Here is a 23,305-nt window from a genome sequence, read left to right as displayed (position 1 = left end):
TGTGTTTTATTTATCTTTTATCGATGTCTTAAATGTGTATTATTTATATAAGAATACATTCTATACTGCCAGTGTCATGCGAAAATGGATCTTATTTCTTAATATCCACCTTCACACTTTATTCTTTATTAGCGCCTTCTTTAATTAGGCTATCACTATTTAAAGAACAGATTACTGTGAAATTAATAAAAATGTGCAACGGTGATATTGATCCATTCTCGTTGTTAATTTTAAATGTACACAACAGTTTAGCAATAAATGAAATCAGTTATTTTGGCAGTTAATCCTTTTTTTTCCAGTACGGTAGCCAGGTGCCTGTGTATTGAGCTGACAAGATAGGGATCATCACAGCAGGTTGCTAATACACAGTGTAGACTTCCCATGTTTTATTATTGTATTTGTTATTTACCTGATTGGAATAAATGAAGTGTATTCAATCGGGTCTGCTGGCGTTATGTTCAAGGTCATTTTATGTGAAAAGCTGGGTTTCGGACATAATTTGTAATCGTTTTGCTTTTATACACAATTTTTGAAATAATGAATATATTGGCGCGATGAAACATGATTAATAAATCAAGCTGACAGAATAGTTTCAGTTCTTAATTATGTGTACGGTAATTTAATTCCCATCTCTCGCTTAACTTAACGTTCAATGGCACGCGCACTTAACAAAATTATAAAACATCAAGTGTTTCATTTTATTTCTTTTTATAAATAAGCCACAAATATTATATGTTATACATTTTTTATTTATTTTTTTTACTCAACCAGAAAGAAATAATAAAACCTGGTTATATATAAAGCGCTTTACTTTTGCAAAATGCTACATTAAATCGTATTGTTTTTGTTACGTGCTTGATATATTTATAAAAAAAGCAAAACCTTTAATTTGGTGCAATCCACACAACAAAAATGTGCGGCCAAGCGCAGTATTCTGTGCTCGGCCGCTGATGGTGTATTGTAATATATACAATTATGATAAGAAACAGTAGCAGACAACAGGCATCTGATTGATAAGAAGAACTGATATATTTATTGGACGTGAATAACATCACCAACTAAAAATGTTTTGAAATAATAAATTTGCCCAGAATAATTGTATAACATTATTCATCTAGCGTCCAAGTGCATTAATCTGTTTTACTGTTTAGTAATACCATCATTTTTAAACTGATAACGGAAATAAAGAAATATCGTGTTTTTTTGTTAAGTGTACGTGCTTGAATTAATTATTGTATTACATGTGCCGCATTTAAAGATACTACATCCGCACATCAGACCAAGATAGATATATTTGACATAAGACCACACCACAGTGAGGCGTTATGAGAGACAGTAACGATAAGGCTGATAGGTGAATTGACGCACAGACTGAACAAAGTTCATGTTATGTTATGTACGAACGACAGGGCCGCACGAACGTACGGACCGACGGACGAAGGAACGAAAGGACGGACGTACGAAGGAACGAACGAAAGGACGGATTAGCGAATTGACGAATGAACAGACGGACGGATGAACGAAGAAGGGACGGACGGACGAAGGAACAGACGAACAGACGAACAGACGCATGAACGGACGGACGAACGCACGGACGGACGAACGAAAGAAGGGACGGACGAACGAAGGAACAAACTTACGAACGAACGGATGCACAGACGTGAGAACGAACGAACGGAGAGACGAACGAAAGAAGGGACGGATGAACAAAGGAACGGACTAACGAACAAACGGACGCACGAACGAAGGAACGACGGACGAACGCAGGAACGGACGGGCGCACGAACGAAGGGTCGAACAGACGTGCGAACGAACGGACGCACTGACGAACGAAGGAACGGACGGTAAATCGCATGTTCATTCGCGGAGTGAGTCCGTCCCTCAAACATTCTTACAGTCAGTCACTCGCTTACATAAACAGTCGCGCAGTCAGTCGACCACACCGTCGAAAAGTAAATCGCATTGTTAGTCGATCACTCACTGTGAAACTCAAAGAGGATGCAAAAATCTAAATTTTCATACTTAAAGAGGATGCAAAAATCCTAAAGCGTGCAACAAATGTCCTTCCTCAGACAACATATCGCAAAATCATGAATTGTAATAGTAATTGTATAAGTGTATATAGAATGTGATAATATTGTATATGTAGTATACATGTTCTTAAACGACAAAGAACTACTTATTTTGTTATAATATAAAACTATATCTGAAACCCCAAAATCATTTAGAAGTTACCTTACAGTAAAATACACATAAATCCCAGTTCAAAAGACCCATTTTGCAATCTTCAATAGCTATGCAGTACATAGTTACAACAATAATGTACTTTATTGGGTTCACTATTGGCCCCAATCCTGTGTATTATCCCCGTTCATTGATATCCTGCTGTGGTCAAAGAGCAGCGATCATTATCAGCGGTGATCAAAACTAGCAGGTGCACAGGAAAAAAATGCATTAACCCAGTGGTAGGTCCGTTGAGAGCTTATGAGGATTATACGCATAATGTGGATATGCTGGGTCTGTCATTTACTGACGCTGTATTTTTAATATTTTTAATAAATTGATACTTTATTAATTAACTCTTTTTGTTGATATGTATATATATAAAGGCAAATAAAAGCATTTGTAAAGTATATCAACTGACAGGAATATGTTATATATATTCATTCTGATTTAAATCACACAGCTTTACATTACTTTAATATTTTCATAAAATATTTGATGATATGTAAATCACGTAAGAATGCTTAAAGAATCGATATTACCATTGCGTCTGATCTTCAAATTGTATTTTTGAAAACTGATTAACACGATAAGTTAATAAAGTATGTCCGTCTCTCTTATATTAAATACGTTGTAAACAAGTGGTTTTATAACAACAACAACCACAACATCATAAGTGGTATTACATAAATGGAGAATGAAATATCTTTACCAAATATACAATTATAATTACATTTCTATATTTTTTTATTTGCTCATTTTAAAATAAATAATATAATGAGAATTTTATTCCGTGCATTTAAAAAATCGAATTTGGCGTGTAAACGCTTATACAAAAATCTACCAATTTTATTTTAATAGTTTGCTGACTCTTTTATCAAATAATAAATACAATCAACTGAACCAGAGGTATATTTATAGAACAGAACAGAATATTTTTTAATTTGTTTCACAGGCCACATAAAACAGTACATAAATTGTAACAGCATTTAGTTCACAAAATTTTATTTCTCAAAACAGAAGTTCGAAGTAACAACAATTACAGATTTATTTAGGGAAGGCGATCAGTGAGTTTACTTTTTGATTTTTGTAGCAGTATCAATCAGTATTTTTTTTCCATTACGGAATATATCTAAAAAAGAAATTTACTATTGTATGCTAGAAGCTTTATTGTAAGCTTTATTGCTGAAATAAATGTTGTTGTTGAATTTGATAGATCTCATGCTTATTTATCTGTCTTCTTTAAAAACGCTGTGTCTATTTTTGATACATATCGGGTATTAAAATAGTATTAAAATAATACAAGACACTAGATACATATCGTTTAAGGTTGTATCAAAATAAGGTACATGAAGATTACTTTTGCCACAATTACTGGTAATTACTTTTACTATTACACACTAAAACTTTATATACATATATCAAATGGTAACATTTACGTTTATAATACGTTTAATACACATAAAGTATTACATTTGCAAATTAGACAGATAAAACATTATTTCTAGTGAACCCTAAAAACATCAATTATCACAAATTTTACGAGGAGTATAAGAGGTTAACACGTTACTGGTTCCCCAACAAACCCCAAACTTTATTTTGGTATTCCATGTTAAGTTTTCATCATTTTTTGCTTATTACACTTAATTAACCAGCTGTATATTTTGCGATCATATTATCTAAATTTAATAGTTGTAATTTGCCAACAAGTGACGAAAGAGATTATACAGAGATTTGAAAGTTGAATTCATGTCATTTGTATATTAATAAATAATTCTTATTCAATTGAATAGTAAACACAAGTTAACGACCTATCTCACCTTCTTTTTGTCTATGTAAGTGGAAATTAATAACATTGTTTGGCCTAAATACCCATCAGAATTTCTACGAATTGTCGGAATAGTTCTATAATATAGACATTTGTTTAATTTTATAAAACTTTTTCAATCATAAAGAGTTGTACGCATTAGCGTTTAGCAATTGTATGAACTGAATTCGATAAAACGTATAATCGTACTATTTAATCGCTTAAAAGTTTCCCTACGGTTACCTTCCCAAACTTTCGATGGGCGAGTACCCTATTTATATTAGGGGGACCTACGTACGTTCAATCATAATACAATTTTGAAACGGATGTTGCAATAGTTTTTAATCACTACACAAGTGCATGTGCATGTATGTAATATACATAGGAAATGCCATAGCGTGTAAAATAAACTGAATTTGTAGATTTATGACTTAGGCACCACGCCTAATGTTCAGTGTTATCGTACTATTTGCCCTTACTAGCTGTATAATCATCACTATCATTATCACCGTGATTGATATAATCATCATTATTAGTATTATCATTATCACTATCATAATCCCACCTTTATGTTACTGACCCTATACTGGCGATTTTTCATTTCACAACTCTTTTTCACTATATCTACTATGATTTATCGTATCGACTACTGTTTGTTTGATATTTGTGACATAAGTAAGCTCACAACTTATTACAAATCTTTATTGTTTTATATACTGTGAACACTAATAAGATACTGTTCTTTCAAGTTATTATTTAATTATCTCATTTTTACATAAAAGTTTACACCAAATGCTTTACGTTTTAAAGTAGATACATGAAGATATTTTGCCATTTCAAATATGCCCTTATTCAATTAGTTACCATGTTTTGCTTGCCGATATACTTTGAAAACTTTGAATTATATTTATTATTCCATATGAGCAACAGGAAAATGCACATTCGTAACATTTGAAATAAATATAAGCAAATACATAATGAGTCCTGCTCTGTGAAAAGGAGTTTAAATGCATGTGCGTACAGATTCGTCCTAGATTAGCCTGTGGAGTCCGCACAGTCTAATCAGGGACGACACATTCCGATTTTATGACATTTTTCGTTAACGAAAGTCTCTTCTAAGCAAAAATCGAGTTTATGTGGAAAGTGTCGTCCCTAATTAGCCTGTGCGGACAGCACAAGCTATTCTAGGACGACACTTTACGCATATGTACATTAAACCCCTTTTCACAGATCGAGTCTCTAGTATTTTATTAACCGGTATATCATCATTCCAACGTTCTAATATTGATTCATTAAATAAATATATATTGACTGTCGTTGTAAACGTGCGGGGTAAGAACTATACTGCTAAAATGTTATATTATATTATACATATATCATAACATAAAGCAAATTATGCTCTAACTGGAATTTAAATTCTCGTAGCTGTTCTGTTGTTTTATAGTCCTAGGTGCTCGGATTCTTACCACATATTTTTTTTATTAAACAAATAAATCATATTGTACGGTCATAACACACTTCCGAACAGACGGCACTTCTCTTTTTGTGTTAAGATTTTATTTTAAGTGGCTGTAAATCTAACCAATTTTTTTGTTGACAGATAAATGTTATTGTGTGTGTATAAATAATGAGAAGATGTATAAGCAATGTACGTCTAACTAATTCCCGTCGGCGAGTTATATACAAAATTTATTTATGTTCTTATTAAAATAATAAATACAATGATTTACAGTTATTTATACATTTAAATTCTGTTCTTAGATACAAATCGAGTTGTTAAATAACGACAGCATTTGTAACACATGCTAGATTATCGTCACATCAAACTGATAATTGTTGCGGAAATTGATGGATATTAATTTGCATGGGGTCTCTTAACTCGAATACTTCTACTACTAATTATTATATCTTGAATGTTTGTAGTAGGCCGATTGGCTTATATTTAAATTAATATAGTTCAACAATAAATCGGGAAAAACACTCAATAGCAAAACGTGCTCGGTTCTTAATACCATTTACAATCTCATAACATATTCGTTAATGTATATTTAATAAAATTGGGCCGGTGAACTCTTTGTATTGTACACATTCCCGCGCCTTTTTTTTGTTCAATATTATAGCGCAGTAATTTACGTTGCTTAAACTCGGGTCGCCCTTAATCTCATTTATGTATTTCGAGGTTTCAATTCACAAATAAAAGCACATTTAGTCATCATAGGTGTGCGATAACGTTTCTATATTTTATTTTATTTTAAACGGAATCGTATATAGTATACATATGCGATATATAATTATTGTGTATTTCCAAATATATGTAAATTACAAATGCCATATATATATATATATATATATATATATATATATATATATATATATATATATACAACTACATACCGTGATCTGCGGGGTGCCCGTCGTTTTCAGACCTTTCTTGTGAGGCCTATATTTAATATGGGGTCTATATAAGAACATAAAATTAAATATATATAATGCTGCTTTGTTGGGTCTTTGTAATTATGGGGTCTTTGTAAGCAAACAGGAAGTGGTTTTACAGCCATTGTGAATTCAGCATGGATTCTGCAATATTTCAGAATGTGCATCTTATTATCTTAAGTTTTGTGTTGTTGACACTTATTGCTATTGGTTTATTAATATTATGTGTATACATGAGATGGAATGCTTTATTTTTGAGATGGAATAATGATCTTCAGTAAAGTGTAGTTTCTTTAGTGTGTATGTGGTAAGGAGTATGTTCTCATTAGAGAGGTCCAGTTATTTGCTAGGTTAGATTAGGTGTGCACACAATTTTTATCCTTCATCTGTGGTCATCAAGTGATGCAAACATCTTCTTAACCTATATAAACCTCACAAGTTCAAGCAGTTGTATATAAGTTTTATTGGGTATATAAAATACATTCTGTATTTTCATGTTTTATGGGGTATATATCATTACATATTTCACAGAGTGATTGTTAAAAAGGATCATATTGGCAGTGTATATAAATGAACATTACATATGTTACTAAATACGGCACACTGTAGCTGTTTATTAACCTCTAAATAATTACGGGTTTCAGGAAGTTCCGCCATTTTGAAAATGGATGATTGCAATGTAGGCATGTGCTTAAGAAGAAGTTTTTGAAAGAAATAATGAAATCACGAAATTGTGAAATCACGAAATCGTAAAGTTTTGGAGTGAAATCACGAAATCGTGAAATAGTGAAGTTTTGTTGACAAAATTCTCTCCAAAACTTTACAACTTCATGATTTCACAATTTCACTTCAAAATTTCTTAATTTCTCGATTTCATTCATTCGTGATTTAGCTATTTCTTTTCAGAATTTCATGATTTCACAATTTCACGATTCTTCCTTGTTTTCGAATCGTGAAATCATGTAGTTGAAATGTCACGATCAGTCTTTCATATGTTCATGGATAAAAGATTTCCGTATTATGACGGAATTCCGTATTTCCGATCTTCGTCAGGGCCGTTTTTCCAAATCGCATAAATTCGAGGAGAAAATTGAGGGGGGGTGGTAATTCTGCGTTAAATTTCACCATGACATTCCTGACGTCCAAGGACCGGCAGGTCAAATTGTTGTTGTTATCTTCACTAAACAGAGTAAATAAATAACGTCATCCCATTGGTTAAGAAAACAATGATAATTGCCGAATCAATCGAATTAATTTTGACAACCAATGGGATTACGTTATTTATTTACTCCCATTAGAAAAAGTAATGGCCGACTCCAAACGTCAAACAGTGAATATTTATTGTTAATATCGCAAATGTGAATTGTGTGTCCGATGCTCGATGTTGTAACCGCATCATATCGAAAGAGAATGGACATATCTTTCGAAGGTATGTGGCTTTTGGATATTTTCGGGAAGGAATTAGTGAAAATTTGCTAAAAACTACCGGTTTCGTGCATCCGTCCGTGGACGTCAGGAATGTCATGGTGAAATTTTACGCAGAATTTTGTGAAACTCTTTGCTGTTTCTGATTGCATTGACGGATTTTGATAAAACAAAAAGTGTTTTTGAAAAGAAAAATCATTCCTAGACACGATTCAGTAGATATTTTTGAGATCCTGTCAATTTTAAGGGACTTTTGGGTGATTAGTAACTTTCTCATCTTACAGTTACTGATTGTGAAAATAAATTGACATTGTGTAGATCAACTTTCTGCTTTTCTAACTTTTGAACCTTTGATTTATAGTGTTGTCATCTATTTCACCTTCAAAATGTAGAGAATATTATCAGTGTTTAAGTATATTTAAAGGCCTCAGATTGCACTCCGATATGCTAAAATCCAGGAACTTCCGGGGGCCTCCGGCCCCCTGAACCCCCAGCCAGGGCGTTGCCCTGTACCCACCGGGGGCCCTGCGGCCCCCAGCTTGAAATTTCAGTATTTTCACTTTTCTGAACTTTTACCCATGTATGTTACCCCTGTCCATCCATAACACGGTTTATTAATGAAATTTATTTTCAGTCAATTTAAACAACTGCAAAATCTTTGGATTATAAACCGTCATACCATATTAAAGCTTGTAGTAGGTCCGATAGTGTATAGAAATGGCATTCATTTTAGCGGGGTACTCTATATATCCCGTACCTTTATAGAACCTCGCAGCAAGGGTTAATATTGAAATTGAGGACCCATAACTTACCACATATCTTAGTATACATAGACAACCCAGATCATGGTTTGATACAGATACCCCGTTTCTGACGATATTTCTGTTTATATATATATTATATATGTATATAGTTGGTTAGTCAGAAGACTGCTTGTGGAAAAAACATTATTTAATATATTCAGGAAATGAGACCAAGAAGAAAGAAACAGGAGAATGTGGCAGCAGACTGCATTGATTCAGGGGAGGACCTCAAAGATTTTGTTATTGAACATATACCACCAAAAGGTATTAAATTTTGATTTATGTTATCAATAAACTGGAACATATTTTAGACAAAACAAACTGTGTACATGTATATACATTGGCCACCATACATCTCTAGACAGGCCAAAAATCTTAACTATAATACATAGAAGACATGTCGTCTTCAAACTCATACATTTTCTATTTTGGCTGTTCAGACACTTGAAAATTGTTATCCAGAGAGTGTAGACAGAGAAATTAAAGTAAATTAAACTAAAGGGCTCTCACTACACTTGCAAATCAGGGAGAAGTTTTGTCAGATCATATAAGCAATGTTGAAACAAAATTGTAAAATATTTTAGCGACCAATCATGTGTTAATACAAAATGGCGGCCAGTGTAAACATCTGAGTATTTCCGTTCTCGCAGTCTCGTTCTGCCTTGTGAAGTTTTACGATATTTGTTCTATTTCTATATAGAAGTTGCGTATCCTTATAGTTTATAGGTCTTTGGTCAAAGTAAGTACCAAACTGAGTGTCAAAAAGTAAGTCAAGTTGTAGTAAAACCATGTGTAATATTTGCCTTTGAATTTGATTAAACTAGAGCAGTGTTCTTGGGTAAGTGATGTAAGGCTTTCATGGTCCTCTTGTTTATATAATTGTTTTTGTTTTTGTTTTGCTTGATAGGTCTTGGTGTTAGAACAACAATAAATAGAACAAAAGGAGATTTCTTAATGATTTATTCCGGCGAACTGATAACAGAAAGAGAAGGGGAAGAACGTGAAGAACGTGAACCATCCGTGTTTAGATACTTCTTCCAATATAAAAGGAAAGGGTGGTGGTAAGTATGTTAGAAGTTGTAATAAAAATAACTTTTAAAGTTGAATAACGCAATATTCAGAACAAAAAAAGAAATTAAAAAAAAATATTCTACCAGTTAATATCTGCTAGAAAGTGATTGAAGTCAATTTTTTCCACAACATTTTGACCACTAGGATAATAATCTCCCAAATGTGCCAATTTGAGCACAGGTGATTGGAAGAATTCTTATTTTTAAAACAATTTTCATTTATATAGTATGGATGCTACTAGTGAATTAGATGTTGGGCCTCGGCTAGGTCGTCTGGTGAACCACGGTGGTAAAGGTAGAAATTGTGTTATGAAAACCCTGGAGTTCAACAAAAGGCCATATCTTTGCTTGTTTGCTGCTAAAGATATTCCACAAGGTGAAGAGTTACTGTATGATTACGGCATTAAGGATTTGCCTTGGGAGGTATGTACACTCAGAGCTTGTTACTCTTTTTTTCTCTTCTGAAGATGGAAGGATATATAGAAATGACCCACGATCTGAGATTCAGGCTCATACAACAGACTCACATTGAGAAAGTAGGCTCAGTTTGTTTCATTGTTTCATTTCTGTCGTTTCTAAGAAGCAAATTGAACACTTCTTTTTGTTTTATGCCATTTGTTTTCATAAACATTTATGATTTGAAATCTATTTACTTGACAGAAATTACTATTTATTTACAAAGTAAACATATCATTGTGCCCCACATAGTTCTATTACACAATAGAACACAAAATGTCATTTTTTTAGCTCAATTATTCGAAGAATAAGGAGAGCTATACTAGTCACCCGAGTGTAGGTGTCCACGTCGGCATAACCACTTATGTTAAAGTTTGCATGCCAAGTACCACCTCAGATGTTTTCAAAGTCCATTGACATATGGCTTTAAAGGGAGATGTGCAGGATTGATAAATGGAACAGATTTGTGAAAAGGGTCAGTTGAATATCATTATTTGAAGCTCAAATATTGATTTACACCCGAAATATTTCAAACCAATATTTTATCAAAAAAAGATATATAAATGGTGTTTTCTATCCTATCCGACGCGCATAGGTTAGCTATTTTTGTATTTCCCACGTAAAGCTGTGGTGGTTTTTGGATTGTCATGTGATCACTTCACCCAAAATACGCATTCGGTGTACCTTGCTGACTATCGACGTCGCCATTTGTTTCAAAATGCCTGGGCCACCATGAATAGTAAGCTCAGCGATGAGCTAAATATAGAATGATCACTAAATGTAGAATGTATTTTTGTATAGGGATTTCTTCAGCGGATTGTTTTCAGGTCCGGTAAAATTAATTGAAAACTTCCTCCTGGAGGGTTTGAAGTGTAGAGTTTAGTGAAAAGTACACATAAGTGTTACAAAAATCGATCTGTTCATGATTTTACAGAGAAAACCTGCTTGACCCGGCACATCTCCCTTTAAGCACAACTACATGAAATATGATTGTTGGAAACTACCTAGCATCCGCCTTTAGAACTGGCTAATAAAATTTTTATAAATTTACAGAGAAAAGCTGACACAGGTAAACACAGTTCATGCTGTTGAATGCATTGTTGCATGGTTTAAATCTTAGACAAAAAATGAAATATCCCATAATGTTGTAGGTATTGAGGTATGATAATTTCCTGCTGTATATTTACGCTGCTTAAAATAGGCACAAAATCAATATACCATTAAATAAAATCTCAAGATTAAGTTAAAGGTGATATTTTGCATATTTTGAATTATAGCTACATCATTGTTCTATATTCTAATTATCCTTTTCGGTTTTATTGAAAAAAAAAATCATTGAATTTTGTTATGTTTCAAAAACGAGATAAGATGAAACCATTCAATAGTGTCTGTGAGTTTATTTTCAGTTCATGTTGAAAAAGTTTATTTATCCCCCCGCCAAAGGCAAGGGGTATATTAGAAATGCCCTTCGTCCGCCCGTCCAAAACAATTTTATCCGGAGCATAACTCCAACAAAGTGCTCAGGGTGAGCTATTGTGACCGGCCTTTGTCCGTCGTCCGTTGTGCATCAAATTTTTTACTTAAACATCTCCTCTGAAACTGCTCATTGGATTTTGACCAAACTTCACAGGAATGGTCCGTAGGTGGTACCCTACCAAAGTTGTTCAGATAGTTCTGATTGGTTGCATAAATAGGTCACAGGGTCAAAAAATAGGTTTTCAAAATGCAATTTTCAAAAATCTGCTTGTCTAAAACTACAAGGCCCAGAGCTTTGATATTTGGTTTATAGCATCATCTAGAGGTTCTCTACCAAGATTGTTCAAAATATGCCCCTGGGGATAAAATTGACCCCGCCCTGGGGGTCACAATTTTACATTGAATTATATAAGGAAAACTTCAAACGAAAGTCTTCTTCTCTTGACCGCTAATAGGAATTTGTCCAAACTCAAAAAGAATGATCCCTGGGTGGTCCCCTAGCAGAATTGTTCAAATGGTTCTGACTGGTTGCATAAGTAGGTCACGGGGTCAAAGATTAGGTTTTCAAAATTCAATTTTAAAAAATCTTCTTGTCTGAAACTACAAGTCCCAGAGCTTTCATATTAATTCGATGTATAACATCATCTAGAGGTCCTCTACCAATATTTGGTGGACAACATTAGTGGTCCTCTGTAAATGGCTCCACTGTGACCTTTGACCTTTTCCTAAGGTGAGCGACCCAGGGCCCTTTGGGCCCTATTGTTAATATTTATGTGGATACATTGCAGTGCTCATGCTGTCTGTTGACATTGTCACCATTTGCGATAATTTTATAAAAAAAATATTTAAGAATTGGTGGCCGCTACTGACAATCTGGAGAACATGCTGGAGGCCCAGACTACAGACAATCTGAAGAACATGAAGGAGGCCCAGACTACAGACAATCTGGACAACACGCTGGAGGCCCAGACTACAGATAATCTGGAGAACATGCTGGAGGCCCAGACTACAGACAATCTGGAGAACATGCAGGAGGCCCAGACTACAGATAATCTGGACGAAATGCTGGAGGCCCAGACTACAGATAATCTGGAGAACATGCAGGAGGCCCAGACTACAGACAATCTGGAGAACACACTGGAGGCCCAGACTACAGACAATCTGGAGAACATGCTGGAGGCAGAGGCTTCAGACAATCTGGAGAACATGCAGGAGGCCCAGACTACAGATAATCTGGACGAAATGCTGGAGGCCCAGACTACAGATAATCTGGAGAACATGCAGGAGGCCCAGACTACAGACAATCTGGACAACACACTGGAGGCCCAGACTACAGACAATCTGGAGAACATGCTGGAGGCAGAGGCTACAGACAATCTGGAGAACATGCAGGAGGCCCAGACTACAGATAATCTGGACGAAATGCTGGAAGCCCAGACTACAGATAATCTGGAGAACATGAAGGAGGCCCAGACTACAGATAATCTGGAGAACATGCTGGAGGGCCAGACTACAGATATTCTGGAGAACATGCTGGAGACCCAGACTACAGATAATCTGGAGAACATGCTGGAGGCCCAGACTACAGACAATCTGGAGAACATACAGGAGGCCCAGACTACAGATAATCTGGAGAACCCGCTGGAGACCCAGACTACATATAATCTGGAGAACATGCTGGAGGCCCAGACTACAGACAATCTGGAGAACATGCTGGAGGCCCAGACTACAGACAATCTGGAGTTAATTCTGGAGGCCCAGACTACAGACAATCTGGAAAACGTGCGGGATGCCCAGACTATAGACAATCTGGAGAACATGCTGGAGACCCAGACTACAGACAATCTGGAGAACATGCTGGAGATCCAGACTACAGACAATCTGGACGAAATGCTGGAGATCCAGACTACAGACAATCTGGACGAAATGCTGGAGGTCCAGACTAAAGACAATCTGGAGAACACGCTGGAGGCTCAGACTACAGACAATCTGGAGAACATACTGGAGGCCCAGACTACAGACAATCTGGACGAAATGCTGGAGGCCCAGACTACAGATAATCTGGAGAACATGCTGGAGGCCCAGACTACAGATAATCTGGGCAACATGCTGGAGGCCCAGACTACAGATAATCTGGGCAACATGCTGAAGACACAGATTATGACTGAGGAGCAGGTACACCCCAGCAAGATACAGGACCAGATCTCCGGTAATAATGTAAGTGTGCAGTTAAGTTAGCCGTGTACTGCAAAAAATACCTTTTTATATATATAAACAGCATTGTCATAGGTCTACATACATATATAGGCTCAGGGATCATTTTGAGGCGCGATTTCCGCGATATCTTGCACAAAAATGACAGATCTCGCACACAAATTGACTTAATGAGAGAAAATCTCGCACTCAAATCTGCAGCAGTAAAAATTGTAGATTCGCGTCCGAAAAGCAATCGTACCAAGTCATAGACTGATTCAGCAAAACAAGCAACGCTCCTGAAATGTTTCCATTTAACGAACGACTATCGTGTATCGCTTATTCTGGTTTTGGTTGTAGCTTTCCGGAAATGACAAAGAAATGCGTGCGCACATCACCCACCTTTGCAGATCATTGACTTGAAGCGTGCTTGTAACAACGTCGTTCATTGATCAAGAGAGGCTATTTATGTCAACTTCCGGTTGAGGAATACCCTGTCACGTGACTGTGTATTGCGCAACCAAACATCAGGGAATTCCCTTATTTTTAATTATGATGTACACAATCACTTGACGGTGATACCGAAAATAAAGTCGATAAATACACGCAGACGATGGGTTCAACCAAAATATTAGATAGCATGATACAGAACGGTAACATTCGTTTGATTGACTATTTAAGTGATAGGAATACCTATATTGATGATGGTTAGGTTGAATCATGCACACATTTATTTGAAACAAGGTCAAGTCTTTATTTGATTATGTTTCTTATTGATAGTGAGTTTTCTTATCATATTCATAGTGCCTGCGAAGCTATATGAAGTCTAATTTTGTAAATATGTGTGTGTAGTACTGTAATTTGTAACAGTTTATGTACAACATCGTGATTATTTTCACACATTTTAATTCATTAATCAAATTGTGTGTTCATTATCTGTCTTCTGATATATGGTAAAGATGAGTAAAATGTTTCCCCGAAAAAAACTTTACCACTCACTTTTTTTCTCCAATACAACAAGCCCAACGTCTTCCCCAAAATCAGCTTATTAACAAACTGTTCTTTTATTTTTATAGAATATATTCAAATAATGAAATTGTATGGTTTTCATAAAATCTCTCATCAACATTTAAAATCTCTCACCAAAATTTGACAAATGAGAGAAATACTCTCACTGAAAACTTGGGCCAAAATGGTCCCTGTAGGCTACTTAAATTATTCATTAGCCTGGCCCTGATGAGCTTGTATACAACATGTATTTCATTATTATGCATGCTGATCAGGACGAACATATCAGAAAGCATTTGCATTTGGTGCTGTTGTCAAGATTAAAGCAAGTTCATGTAATACAAATTGTTATTAATGTACATATATAGGAGGTGAACTCCTATTAAATGAATAAAAAGAGCTTATTAGTCACTTTTTAAACACAGTTTTATTGCCAAATATTCAACTTAATGCATGTGCGCGTGTGTGTTCGAACTTTTGTGGCCATCATAAAAAAAAACTGTTATTTACGTTGTAATTTCCATTATATTATTTATTCTTAAATTTTTGTCGAAAGCTTGTTGACAGCCTGCATTTGTACAAAATTAAATCTGACAGAGTAAGTGTAAGATCTAAATGAACAAATCCCAGATAAATACGCAGTTTTGCCCATTTTAGGCCCTGATGAAGGAGATGGCTGTGCGACTTACCAGCCTTAAGTCTATACAGACAGCTGCAGAGGAGCTGATCAAACAAGCCACTGATTTGCAGGATGGTGATGCGAAAGGTTGGTGCCAGGTTTTTAACTTGTGATACAGTGTTGCAAATGTAGCTAGACATGAGGATAGAGACAGGGAGTTTCTACATGTGTACTTGTATAACCTGCAATCTATAACTAATCAATCAGAAATATCTGCAAATTGATATGGTCTATGTCACGCATCAAAACTAACATTGTGGACGATGAGATCAAGGTGGATCATGATCAGTTTGTGCATCTACATTGTTGGGTCAGAGTCCACATTTGTCACTATTAGGTCATTGATGCCTATCAGATGTCTAATGAAGCATTTCAGAGACTTCCAGAGAATGGTGTGGGCCCTTATAAGTAACCAGACTGTATGGATGCACAGGCTGATCTTGGTCAACACTAGTCGCTGAAGCAATGTTGGTTTTATCAAAACTTGCCTTATATAAATATGAATCCAACAGGTTGCCCTTATCACATTGCACATCACAATTATTGGGCTAATGCTTATTGCAGATATTCCTCATGGCACCAACAAGTTCTGGGATGAACTGCAACAGTTGACACATACGCTGAAGCACATGTCTGACAGGCTTGGCAATCAGGAGCCCACGGTGGAGCCCACGGTGGAGCCCAGCCTCATCCGGGAACAGCAGGAAACACTAGAGGTGAGTGTCCAGTGCTGGCACTGTAGACTCATATATTTTTGTGTTGGTTTAATTTACATGCTCCGATAATTGCACACATTTAAAACCAGAGCTAACATTTAACCTGCGCTTTGTATTTTTATGTGGTAAAGGTAAGTGTCTGTGTATGCATGCGTCCTGTAAAAGTTTGTCCAGAGCATATCTGCAAAAATATTAACATGATTCAAGTCAAACTTGGAGTATAAGTAGTTGGTAATTAGAAGGTGAGCACCTGGCCTTTCATGTTTCAGTAAAATGATCCTTTGGCAGGGGAAATGGGTGTTTGTGACCTTTTTATGCCCCCGGTAGGGTGGCATATAGTGATCGCACTGTCCGTCTGTCTGTCCTTCCGTCACACTTTGCGTTTAGGTTTCGAAAAATGCTCATAACTTCTATGTCCCTTGAGATATAACCTTCATATTTGGTATGCATGTGTATATGGACAAGGCCTTTCCATGCGCACAAAAATTTTGACCCCTGTGACCTTGACCTTGAAGTAAGGGTCTGCGTTTAGGTTTCAAAATCTGCGTTTAGGTTTCGAAAAATGCTCATAACTTCTATGTCCCTTGAGATATAACCTTCATATTTGGTATGCATGTGTATATGGACAAGGCCTTTCCATACGCACAAAAATTTTGACCCCTGTGACCTTGACCTTGAAGTAAGGGTCTGCGTTTAGGTTTCAAAATCTGCGTTTAGGTTTCGAAAAATGCTCATAACTTCTATGTCCCTTGAGATATAACCTTCATATTTTGTATGCATGTGTATATGGACAAGGCTTTTCTATGTGCACAAAAATTTTGACCCCTGTGACCTTGACCTTGATGTAAGGGTCTGCGTTTAGGTTTCAAAACCTGCGATTAGGTTTCGAAAAAATGCTCATTACTTCTATGTCCCTTGAGTTATAACCTTCATATTTGGTATGCATGTGTATATGGACAAGGCCTTTCCATACGGACACAAATTTTGACCCCTGTGACCTTGACCTTGAAGTAAGGGTCTGCGTTTAGGTTTCAAAATCTGCGTTTAGGTTTCGAAAAATGCTCATAACTTCTATGTCCCTTGAGATATAACCTTCATATTTGGTATGCATGTGTATATGGACAAGGCCTTTCCATGCGCAAATTTTTTTTGACCTCTGTGACCTTGACCTTGAAGTAAGGGTCTGCGTTTAGGTTTCAAAATCTGCGTTTAGGTTTCGAAAAATGCTCATAACTTCTATGTCCCTTGAGATATAACCTTCATATTTGGTATGCATGTGTATATGGACAAGGCCTTTCCATACGCACACAAATTTTGACCGTCTGTCTGTCTGTGTGTCTGTCCAAAAACTTTAACATTGGTCATAACTTTTGCAATATTGAAGATAGCAACTTGATATTTGGCATGCATGTGTATCTCATGAAGCTGCACATTTTGAGTGGTGAAAGTTCAAGGTAATCCTTCAAGGTCAAATGTAAAAAAAATAAATAAAAAAAATCCATGTGCATCTCATGGAGCTGCACACATTTTGAGTGGTGAAAGGTCAAGGTCATCCTTCAAGGTCAAAGGTCTTTTTTTTTTTTTTTTTTCCAAAGTGGCGCAGTAGGGGGCATTGTGTTTCTGACAAACACATCTCTTGTGATACCTGATATGCTGTAAACATTGATAGCTTACAGCCAACATGCATGTAATGACTGTGCATGTATACTGGAGTTTATATCATAATAATCGTTTTTTTTATGCTAACCAAGATATATTGAAAATTTGTATGGTAAAGACATTCTTGAAATATGAAGTCTTACTAACCCTAAATAAGTTTCAGATATTATTATTCAAGAAGTAACTAAATAAAATAAAAACAAAATATTCTTGCCCCAGAATTTAGTGTTATATGGTGCATTATTATTTGAGCTCACACCTTCATTGTATTAATTAATATTTCCCATGGCGATGCATCTTAATGATTATATACCTCTTTTTGTATTGACTATCCTAATCAGATCTCCAGTGATGAAGAAGTGATCAATGTTGATAACAATGATGAAGATGATGATGAGGTGATAGTGAGGAAATCGCAGCTCAAGAAAAAAGGAAAGAAGAAACCTAAACTGTTTGATTTAGGTACGCTGCAGTTTATAATTAAAATGTTATAGTAGATACTAGATGTTTTACATATAAATTATGCCCCCTTCAAAGAAGCGAGGATATATGTCTTTGCTGCTAGCATTTGTCTGTCGGTCAGACCAAGACCTCTGGTTTGTGCACAATATCTAGAGAATGCTTCGAACTGCAACCATGCAAACTGGTATGATGGTTACTTGGGAGAAAAGGAAGACGTCTATCAATTTTGAGGTCACCAGGTCAAGGTCACAGGGGTTTGTCACTGTTAATCTGTTTCCGCTAGATATCTTGAGAATTCTTTGACCTAAGAACATGAAAATTGGTACTATTTATTTTGAGGTGAATGTGAAGGTCAAGCGGTCTTATTACAGGTAATTTGTTATAGTGCTAGTTTATTATCTTTGATCTGGGATCATGCAAATTGGTAAAGTGGTTACATGGAAGGAAAAGAAGACGCATTTTGTTTTGAGGTCAAAGGTAAAGGTAAAATGAGCTTGTATCTAGATTTCTAGATGACATCTAGCAAATGCTTTGACCTACAATTATCTTAATTGGTATGCTGGTTACATGGGTGAAAAAGTGATATTTTGACATCAACATGTCAAAGGTCAACATCAAAAGGGCTGTTAACAGGAAATTTGTTTCCACACAATAACTTCAGAATGATTTGACCTATGATTATGCAAATTAATGTCATGGTTACTTTGGTGGAAAGTATGATACCTATTAAATTGAGGTCATCAGGTCAAAGGTCAAAGTTATAGATGCTTTAATCATGAAATTGGTTTCCGCACAATACAAACATCTCTTGTTAATGATTGAATATCACTACTCAAGTAGCTATGAGCAGTTAAGAAATCTTCATCTATTTATAAAAAAAATGAGTTACCAGTGTTTTGTGACATGATTTAAAGTATTTCTGTTTCAATGAAATTCAATACATGCAGAGCATCATGGTAGGAAACCAAGTAATAGAAATAAGATCTATGTATTTATAGAATGGTATTTCTCCTTTTAGATGAGGATGAAGATCCAATTCCAAAGGAGAAGAAGAGAAGGAAATCCAGAAAGATTGTCCATGTAGGGGGGTCAGGTAGGTTTGGTTGGAAGGAGAAAGATTGTCCACATTGGGGGGTAGTGGGATTTAGTTAAATTTGGATGGAAGGAGAAAGATTGTCCACATTGGGGGGGTAGTGGGATTTAGTTAGGTTTGGATGGAAGGAGAAAGATTGTCCACTTTGGGGGGTAGTGGGATTTAGTTAGGTTTGGATGGAAGGAGAAAGATTGTCCACATTGGGGGGTAGTGGGATTTAGTTAGGTTTGGATGGAAGGAGAAAGATTGTCCACATTGGGGGGTAGTGGGATTTAGTTAGGTTTGGACGGAAGGAGAAAGATTGTCCACATTGGGGGGTAGTGGGATTAAGTTAGGTTTGGATGGAAGGAGAAAGATTGTCCACATTGGGGGTGGTGGGATTTAGTTTAGGTTTGGATGGCAGGAGAAAGATTGTCCAAATTCGGGGGTAGTGGGATTAAGTTAGGTTTGGTTGGAAGAAGGAAGATTGTCCACATTGGGGGTCAGGTATGTCAGCATAGTTAAAGACATGATGGGCTTGTCACAAGCATTGTTCTTTCGGTATTGTGTAAAATCTTTTCTTTTCCCTATTGTTAATTTCCCAAAAGACAAAGTCGCATCAAGTTGTAATTTTTCAATTGTTTATGTTTTAAAATGCCATTTTTATGATTTTCCACATGAAAAATGTACATGCGCTGTCAAACTAGCATTAGAGGAATCAAGCTGCCCGAGAGCATTGTTCACTTGCCATGGGGAGCGGCTGAGAATGTTACACCCCTGCTACCAAAGTGACACTGCCACCTTGATTTCAATAAGAAATGAGAAAACGAACTGCTTTTTTATGTACAGATGGTTACGCAGAAGAAGATGTTCTGGAGCCGACACCTAAGAAAACGTTTATGGACAAGTTCTTGGCAAGCAGGAGCCCTGGAAAAGACACAAATGCATCCAAACCAGAGCCTGCCAAGAAGGTTGAGACAGCCAAAAAACTGACTGAAGCGAAACCGACCGTCTCTGTTTCAGCCTTCTTTGGTGAAGCTAGTATTCATCGGGTGGAGAGAAAAGTGGTACCAGCTAAGAAGGTACTACTTACAATTACTGGGATTTTATTTGAATCATTTGGTTTGAAGAAATTGAAAACAAAGTTGTTTGTTTTGGGAGTGTTTTGCTTATTTGGTCACTTGCTTTTTAAAATTAAAAGTCTAGTCTAGATTGTTACAAGAATGTCTTTCCTGATAACAGCGCTTAAGCTAGCAAGTAATAGCAGTACTGCATTGCCTTATTCTTATTAAATATAACAGTGAATATTTTATCACATGCTATACCTTGTTTTCAATGTAATACAGACATTACGTATTTTTTATGCCCTCTTCTTCAAAGAAGAGGGGGTATATTGTTGTTTTGCCTGTCTGTCAGTCTGTCTGTCTGTCACAAACTTTAACCTTGGTCATAACTTTTGCAATATTGAAGATAGCAACTTGATATTTGGCATGCATTTGTATCTCATGGAGCTGCACATTTTGAATGGTGAAAGATCAAGGTCATCCTTCAAGGTCAAAGGTCAAATATATGGGTCAAAAGCGCTCAAAAAGGGGCATTGTGTTTCTGACAAACACATCCCTTGATATCAGCCTTTCATGAAATGTTTTTAGTCCATGTGAAACTGTCTTAGCCATTGTCACGAAAATTTGATACATGTGAAAATAAACGATTCCACAGTATGAGACATGATTTAGGAAAAGAGGCATTCAGACATCTGAGACATGTAGTTGATTGTTTTCATACTCCTCCATAATGATGTACAAACCTTTCTGATGATAAGAGAACAGCATTGTCCCGATTGACTGTTCGTAGGCTAATTTTGACCAATGCTGAATCTCCCTTTTGCTAAATACTGTTCCATATGAGGCCTATAGCCAGAGAACATTTGGATCTACACTAGTACATATCTCATATTTGGTAAGGAGGTTGTTTGTGACTAGCAGATGGCCCCTATTGATTTAGAGGCTAGTAGGTCAAAGCTCAAGGTCACACTGACCTTTACTTTTAAACCTTGTTCGACTAATAACTTGAAAAAGCTAGGTTCCTACAGTCCCAATATTAGGTAGGGAGGATGGTCATGACCATTAGATGACTCCTGTAGATTTCGAGGCTAGTAGGTCAAAGCTCAAGGTCACAGTGACCTTTACTATAAAACCTTTTCTGACATAGCTAGAGAACACTTAGCCCTACAGTTAATAATTATATTTGACAGTGAGTTTGGTCATGCAGATGATCTATTTAGTTTGAGGTCACAGTGACCAAAAAAGGTTTTGGTGATCCCAAATTGGCAGCTTAAACTCAGTGTAATGTGACTAATTTGTTGATGCTAGCATAGCATATATATTTTACAAATATTTCTTGTTAGGCCCCAATGGTGATATCTTTAGGGCTTTGCCACCATTATAGAGCCAGGCAAGTCTGTGCATCTGGCCAGGATCCACATTGATGACAGACTCACATATCAGAATTTCCAGTGTCAATTTTAGGAGTGAAATCCCTAAAACTAGTAATGGGCTGTTGCAAAATTAAAATTGGACTTGCCTATTTTCAATATATTTAGAAGGTAAAGTGTTATTGCATCAGTCCATGGTGTTTTACAGGAATTAGCATTACAGAACTCAAATGTGAACCCTCTGAACCAGCCAGTAGATCCCACTTGTGAACTAATGCAGATAGAAGGCGACCTTTTGCTGGGGCAGCCCAATGCCACCAACCCCCATGACAGACAGAGCAGGACGAACTATGGACTCGGTATGATACTGACTTCAGTTTAATTTTCTCAAGTACCATAAAGAGGTCACTTTTCATGAGTTGATATGTTACATGCAAGACCCAGGTCCTTAGTGTCAAGGTCAAAGTCATACTTAGAGGCCAAAGCTAAAAATAGGGTATATTTTTCATGTCCGGTCAATAACTTTGTCTTCTCTTGATGGATTTTGAAATAACTTTTAAAAATTAATACCATCACGAGACAGTGTGTAACGTGCAAGACACAGGTCCGAGCTCTACAGTAAGGGTTACACTTAGAGGTCAAAAGTAAAAATTGATTTGTTTATGGGTCTGGTCCATACCTTGTCATTTCTTCATGAACTTAAAAACATTTTTTTTTAGTTAAAATATAAATTATTATCTTTTTTTGTCCAGATGTTGAGAAGTGACCAGTGATAGTGTTGCTAACATGTGCTCCTTCAGTAGTAACACACCTGCATGAATCTTAGGAAATGCAATTCTGCCTGGATTTATGGTATCGATATAAGTTCATTGATACACCTTAAATATGTACAGTTTATTATTTATATGGCGCTGAGCCTGGTTAGCTTGGTTGATACAATTAAAAAAAAATTGCAGTGTTCTATTGTCATGGACATACATTATTAAAACACCAACAATGAAAGTAGAGAGAAAGTATACGATCTGCAGTCTTATTGTAAACCTTCAAGAATCAATGCACTAGTATGAAATTTGCCAATATTGTAAGCTCAGTCAGTAGAGTGTCTGACAGACAGTAGAGTGTCTGACAGACAATCCAGTGGTCAAGAGTTAGAGCCCCAGCCTGTCCACATAATTTGTGTGGGGATTAGTCATGAAAATATTTCTACAGACATTTTCCCCCTACCTCTGATTGAAGGTAGGGCAGCTGTCTTCACTGTCATAAATTAAGTATGTGCACATTATACCGGTAACCCTCTTAAAAAGACTTAGCTTGTGTAGGAACAGTGTAAGTAGGTGAACTGACTGACATAATATGACTGAAATGCTGTTAATATGGCGAAAAACCCCA

The 23,305-nt window shown here is 36.2% G+C and overlaps 1 protein-coding gene across 1 annotated transcript; it reads left to right on the top strand.

Moving 5' to 3' along the window:
* The first annotated feature begins 8,261 nt into the window (after positions 1 to 8,261).
* On the top strand, positions 8,262 to 22,682 carry LOC127869750 (uncharacterized protein PF3D7_1120600-like). Its single transcript, XM_052412410.1, has 12 exons — positions 8,262 to 8,955; positions 9,599 to 9,752; positions 9,989 to 10,184; positions 11,271 to 11,286; positions 12,544 to 13,910; positions 15,552 to 15,660; positions 16,138 to 16,289; positions 18,290 to 18,410; positions 19,429 to 19,503; positions 20,332 to 20,564; positions 22,125 to 22,275; positions 22,669 to 22,682. The coding sequence occupies exons 1-12, from the start codon at positions 8,856 to 8,858 to the stop codon at positions 22,680 to 22,682; spliced, it is 2,688 nt and encodes an 895-aa protein (XP_052268370.1). The 5' UTR covers positions 8,262 to 8,855.
* Positions 22,683 to 23,305: the final 623 nt, after the last annotated feature.

The sequence above is a fragment of the Dreissena polymorpha genome, chromosome 2 (genome assembly GCF_020536995.1).
Source record: "Dreissena polymorpha isolate Duluth1 chromosome 2, UMN_Dpol_1.0, whole genome shotgun sequence".
NCBI lineage: Eukaryota > Metazoa > Mollusca > Bivalvia > Myida > Dreissenidae > Dreissena > Dreissena polymorpha.
Note: the sequence above shows the minus strand (reverse complement) of the source record. Positions and strands in the feature narration are given on the sequence as shown.

Excerpts from the sequence above, each read along its gene's own strand:
- LOC127869750 (XM_052412410.1), top strand. The coding sequence starts at position 8,856 with ATGAGACCAAGAAGAAAGAAACAGGAGAATGTGGCAGCAGACTGCATT. Across the intron at positions 16,290-18,289 it reads AACAGCAGGAAACACTAGAG|ATCTCCAGTGATGAAGAAGT; the intron begins GTGAGTGTCCAG and ends TATCCTAATCAG. Across the intron at positions 20,565-22,124 it reads AAGTGGTACCAGCTAAGAAG|GAATTAGCATTACAGAACTC; the intron begins GTACTACTTACA and ends GGTGTTTTACAG.